The following is a 6,452-nucleotide window of genomic DNA, read 5'->3' on the forward strand; positions in this document are numbered from 1 at the left end:
TGTTCTCGTTCCAGTTGTTTAAGCTTTTGAATTCAATCCATGGCAAATGGTATCACAGCCAAATTCATTATATGTCATGACATTCATCATTCATGCCAACCTCTCACTGAAGGATATTAGAGTCAAGGAGGATCAGGTAGGGTTTAGTAGAATGTGGACCATGAATGGGCCCCTCCTTTTTGAGTAGGAGCCGGGCCGTCGTAAGGATGTCATGAGAGATCTCACAAAATTGGGTGTGGGGGATTATTATAGTTTAAATATAGTCCATTTAGCATGGGTAGGAACAATGGTAATTCATAGCTCTTATCGACCGAAACGCGGTGATCCGTTTTTCATCTTGAACCGATGGGCTTTCTAGCAATGTTCACGAGTCCAGTTCGATACGGAATCAGGCTAACCCTAAATATCAACACGACCATCAGATTGTGATCCTACGGTTCTGAAAGGTGCTTGGAGCTCATAAAATCGGGCTCCTAGCTTTTCAATAGTCCGTCGCTCCTCGATTCCCGTCCCTTTCGTCTTGCCCTCTTGCTTCTACTGAGCTTCGGAGGTATCAACTCCCCTGCGGCCCCCTCATCGTCTCGTTTGTCGTTGGAAATCATTAGATTTTCTATGAATCAACAGACCGTAGTTAGTATTCTATTGTTGTTATTCTCATAGCATGATTAGGTCTGTAGGGTTTTGGATTTATAGATGTTTTTAGATGTTATTCCATCGGACTATAAATTTCCAATTCCTTTAGCATTGCTTATGTTCACTTTTATTCGATTTTGTTGTTATCTATGCGTTGATGGCAATGAATTATTTGTGTTTTGGTTCTCAATTGCTCTACTTGATGTTGTGTCTCGGCATTCAAAGGGATTTAGTTTTACTGCAAATATATTGTTGTGATTCTCGATCTGTTCTTGTGTAAGTATAACTCATCAAAACTTAAGAAAAAATAACTTTTTTTAAAGTTTTGTCAGTCAATCCCTTTATCCATGTAGATTATCAGAAACTTCATGGTTTACAGGCCCAGATGAAATCTTATTAGATGATTTGCTGTAAAAAGACTTGGCTCTGGATCAGATTAGTCCACCTCCCTATTTGGTTTATTTGGATTACTCGTTGTCGATGGCTATGCTTTTATTATTGTGAGAGATGATTTTGGATTATGGAATACTTGTGTATGAAGATTTTGCTGTATTATACTTGCAGGAGATCAGTAGTTGTTTAGAAGCAATGGCTGTAACTTTCTACAATCTCAACTCAGACTCTGGCCTCAAAAAGCTTAATGATTACCTTCTTACTCGTAGTTATATAACGGGGTAAGTGTTCTATTGCTTTGATTAACACCTATGTATGCTACACGTCAAAAAAGATAGGCACCTATGTATATTCACGCAATTTATATCATAAAATTATCAAAAAATCTGTTCACAATTTTATTTCAGTTACCAAGCTTCCAAGGATGACCTTGCTGTGCATGCTGCACTTTCCACAGCCCCATCATCGGAGTATGTTAATGTTGCTAGGTGGTATAACCACATCGATGCTCTTTTAAAGATGTGGTATGTGCTCAGCTTAAATTTGTTGTATTTCATTTGTTACCAGCTTTGTAGTGTAAATTTTACTTAATTGATTGGTGTGCTTTGATGTCCAGCGGTGTCACTGCGGAAGGTGCTGGTGTGAAGATTGAATCATCTGCTTCTGTTTCTGAAGGGGCCCCATCCTCTCCTCCTGTTGCTGACAAAAAGGTGTGCTTCTTTATAATTGCTTTTTAAGTGCTTTTAGTGTACTTCCATTAAGTGCTCTCAAGCACCATTTACATTCCTACCAATCATGTATTCTTGGTTGGAGTTACAATGGCCATTGTGTTCTTTTTATATATTTTAAGCAATTGTGAAAAGTGGTAATTAACTAAATTTTTTTCATGAAGGAAAATATATAGTATATCTTGCTGTTGTTATAAAACATGAATTAATTTTTGTTGCTTTGTTTTTCGGTTTAAAGCTTAATATATATTTATTGGTCACGTACTCTTCCAACTCCCCAACATTTGGACGCTTTATTTTTATGGATCATTAATTTTCTTTTTCAGTCAGTATCTCATTCATTATGCAGCATGGGAGATTAGTAAACAAGATCAGTAGACTTTCTGTTATTCTAATTATAACTTGTAATTTCAGGCCCCAGCTGCTGCTGATGACGATGATGATATGGATCTGTTTGGTGAAGAGACAGAAGAGGAAAAAAAGGCTGCTGAAGAGCGTGCAGCGGCCACTAAAGCATCTGGAAAGAAGAAAGAGTGTAAGTTGTATCTATGTTTATTTTTTTCAATTTGTCTGCACTCTGTTGTAGACTCAATAATTAATATGTAAGCTGTTTTTGCATTAGAAAAAATTTAATGAGAACATACATTCGTGTTAGGGAAAATCTTAAGATGCTGTATGTGTTTCATGCTTATCATGTTAATGCCTGACAGCAATGTTGTTTAATGTCAGCTGGAAAGTCTTCAGTACTCCTTGATGTAAAGCCTTGGGATGATGAAACAGACATGCAAAAGCTCGAGGAAGCTGTAAGGAGCGTCCAGATGGAGGGTTTGCTATGGGGAGCTTGTACGTGACACCTCTGTCTTATTATTTAAGTACTTAAAAACTTGAATGCTTATTTCGGTCATTTCTGAATTTAATGGAATGCTGTATCCTGGTCATGCAGCAAAACTTGCTCCAGTTGGATATGGCATCAAAAAGTTGCAAATTATGATGACCATTGTGGATGACTTGGTTTCTGTTGATGACCTTATTGAGGAGCATCTCTTGGCTGAACCAGCAAATGAATACATTCAGAGCTGTGATATTGTGGCATTTAACAAAATCTGTGAGTATACTTGATTTAGGTTTCTTTGAGGGAGGAATTATTCGAGTTATTCTCATCCTTTCTTCACTTGTTTGTTGACATTCTATTGGAAAAGCACATTTAGATTTTGTTAAATGGGGTATTTAATTCCAGAAAATATACTTCTTACACATAAGGGATAGTAGTCCAATTGTTTTCACCAAAACAACCATAAAGACCTTTATTTGTTACACTAGTATCCTTAAGCCACCCCAAAGAGTGCCATATCAACTATAGTCTAAACAAGAAAGAAAATCCCCAAACAAACTTAATAATAAAGAAACTAATAGCCCTTGCTGAGCCAAAGTGAACCTGCCAACACCTTTTGGAAGTTCACTTCATGTTCGCTTTATGCTACAGTCAAGAACAACCATCAAAGATCATATCAACAACCTTCCAACATCTTTAATTCAAAATTTGTAACAGACCATAGAAGTCATATTTTCTCTTCTTTTTCTTTGCATTTACTGTCAAATTACGAGCCCCAGCATTATTTTATCAATTCTTACATGATATCTCCTTTTCAACCAAAGAAAGAAAATCTCGCAAATTACTAGACCACTTATGAATGAAGGTGTTCTATTGTGTTCCCTAAGCAGAAATATTGTAATTCTTGTAAATTGATGTCGAACTGCCAATCAATGTTGCAAGATACTATTTTATGGCATTCTCCTGGTTGAAATACAAGTGCACAAACATCATGCACCTGTAGTTTCGTTTCACATACTTCTGATTAATTTCCTTAAGAAGGTGAAAAGCAGAAAGAAATCTTTGCATACTCCATTAGATCATTTGGTTGTTGGATTTTGTGATGATATATCACGATATCCATTCTGCCATCATCACTTGTAAATTTGTTGTATTTTTCATAAGAACCTTTCTTTTCTGGTATGTGTTGTTGCCTTTTTATAAATGTTGAAGGTTAGTATTGTTTTCATTGACTGCATTTTTTTTTTCATTGAAGAGGTTACATGTAAATGTTGATTCTTTTCCTCCAAGATATTGTTCAGCTTCAATAAAAAAACTCATCATATGGTTATTCACCATGTTATATCTTCTCATTCTAATCATCCCCAACATTTGTCTCAAAAGAAGGTTATCAAACACGTTAGTTTTGAATTCTTTGGTCATGCATAGAAACTTTTGTCTAGCCTGCATGAGCTGTCCATATTGCCTTCAAAAACCATCTTGGTTGCTCATTTATGGGATCACAACTGAAAGGAAGGCCCTGCTTGGGCATGGTGCTGTACAAATGAGGTTCAGGACGACTTGTAGGGCCATGTGTAAGGTAGATCATTTGCGTGCAAAGTAACTACTAGTTGCATGTCTTGAAGAGAATTTAGCATGGTATATGATATAGGACCAAACCTCCTAGCTCAGCCAGTATCATCCCATACCGTCCATGAACTAGGATGATTCATAATCTCAGTACGAGTAGGGCCCGAACTAGTGTCAACCATTCCTTATTTGGAATTGAGCAGTTCCGGGCAGTTTAACTCGATAACGGCTTGGTTTAGGCCCAATTCATCCCCAACCCTTAATAATTGAGGAAGAAAAGGTACTGAACCCTTTTCTCTCTTCTTTTACCCATGAGCAATATGAGAGAGGAGAAAGGGAGAGAGTGGAAGGATGAGCAGGCACGCAGATCCTAAGTTCACCAAGGTATTTTTCTAGATTCCTTCTTCCATATCTTTTTTTTTTAAATTTCATAAATAGTTAAAAATTTAAAAATATGGGGAAGTCATGCTAAAATTTTGCATTTTGATATGATTGTGTGATGTCGTAGATCTTAGTCAAATTGCACAACGGTATAAGTTTTTCATTTTTTGATATTTATTTTATTTTTATTAAAATTTATTTTCATGTACGAGAGATATTGACACTCGACTTGGAATTGAACATATGCATGCATATTACATTTTCATTTTTTAATATAAGTATGATATATTTTCAATATTATACTTAGTTAATTTGACATGTCTTATATAGTCACTCCATTTTTTAGGCATGCAACATAAAAATTAAATTATATTATTTTTAAACATCAAAAATTAACTCTAAAAATCCCACTTTCACTCAAAACTAAATAAAGGAAGCTTAAAAATTTTGAAAACAAAAAAGTTTTTTTATGTACCAATACAGGTTGATATAGTATGGTGCCAGTACCGGACGATACTACTATCCTAGAGGTATGTAGTCTGGTACTGAGATTGCGAGCCTTGAAATATAGTGTTGTTCTTTAATAACACCCATCTTAGCTTGGTGTACACATCATTCCTACCAGCCTGTACACATATCTGTTATTTTTTGGCTGATGTGTTCAGGAAAGTCAATTATAGTTTGATGTTGACTTTTTTCAAATCGGCATACATGGAATCAGTTTTATGGCTACAACTATGGATCTATAAGTATAGATTGTGCTACCTTTGAAATGACAACTTTAAGAAGCCTAGAGATCCTCATTCCCATGCATAAGGTCTTGTTCACAGAAGCTGATCAAATTTTGATTTGGCTTTCGAATATTCGTATTTCAGTATTGTGAGGAAAGAGACTTCTGCTCTTGTTACTGCAGTTCATAATGTTTTGATCATTATCAGTTTAAATATTTTTGAATACTATCAATATTCAGCTTTATCTATTTCAAGTGTGTACTTTCCATATGGATCGTCATGTCAGTGTAATTAACTTGCATCTGCTTCTCTTTGCTGCAGAGGACAATTTTGTATGGCTGGGAGATGACACCAGACTGGAAGGTTATCATCATGTTCAGTAGATTATAGTGTGATCTAGTCATTTAGAGAGCTTTTGGAACTTTGCTCTGGGGAGGACCTGCTTCATATGATATTATTAATCTAAACTTGAAATTTTATGGTGATATGCATGACATTTTTTATGTGACTGTTGCTTTTGAATTTGGCTTTGTTGGAATCCCAGTTGATGTCTTATCGTGGATGCTACTTATTGCATGACATCTGTTATTTGCATGAAATCTGGTTTGACTGAGAGTAACTCAGTGTTTCATGAATGGCAGAAGACACCCGCTTTGATGGATGACATGTTGTGTCCAAAGCTAATTTCATGCTTCCCAGTTACTAGTTGGTGTCCAAATGTTGCATGTCTTATCACGAATTGCTTGGGTGGTGTTCAAAAGTATATCCCTTCATCTTTGTTAAGCTCTTCTATTTTTATTTGGCCAGTTTAAATTTTTCCCCATTCCACAACGTTGGTAGCTTTTTTAGTTGCTATTGCTATTGCGCAGAATCTGTTGGGTTATAGAGTTACTCATTGGTTATTTTTGTTGCTGTTACTAACTGATTGAACAGAGCTGGACAGTTTAATCAGTTAGCTGAAGCCTTGCCTTTATAGAAAAACTCCTGTCTTGTGTGATGCTTCTAGTCTATTTAACATCCTTTTGTGTAATTTTAACAGCATGTCTACATTTGGAAAATTGCTTATGTAGAACCCAACATCCTTTGTTTTGGATGACCGGGCTTTGAGGTTGTCCATCGGGACTGGTCAGATTGTGGTCAGATCACGAAGGATTGATTGAACTTTTGGATGTAATCATGCTGAGC

The 6,452-nt window shown here is 36.1% G+C and overlaps 1 protein-coding gene across 2 annotated transcripts; it reads left to right on the plus strand.

Moving 5' to 3' along the window:
* Positions 1–316: 316 nt before the first annotated feature.
* LOC120103803 (elongation factor 1-delta-like) lies at positions 317–5,900 on the plus strand. 2 transcript variants are annotated; one of them, XM_039118335.1, is made up of 8 exons: positions 317–550; positions 1,198–1,307; positions 1,434–1,550; positions 1,643–1,736; positions 2,169–2,289; positions 2,484–2,597; positions 2,698–2,859; positions 5,589–5,900. In XM_039118335.1, coding segments are annotated over exons 2-8 (696 nt in total). In that variant the 5' UTR covers positions 317–550; positions 1,198–1,221; the 3' UTR covers positions 5,591–5,900. The 2 variants fall into 2 exon arrangements, with proteins under 2 accessions (XP_038974263.1, XP_038974262.1); XM_039118334.1 differs by having other exon boundaries at positions 521–630.
* The last annotated feature ends 552 nt before the right edge of the window (positions 5,901–6,452 follow it).

This window comes from Phoenix dactylifera, unplaced genomic scaffold, assembly GCF_009389715.1.
Source record: "Phoenix dactylifera cultivar Barhee BC4 unplaced genomic scaffold, palm_55x_up_171113_PBpolish2nd_filt_p 000336F, whole genome shotgun sequence".
In the NCBI taxonomy this organism is placed as follows: Eukaryota; Viridiplantae; Streptophyta; class Magnoliopsida; order Arecales; family Arecaceae; genus Phoenix; species Phoenix dactylifera.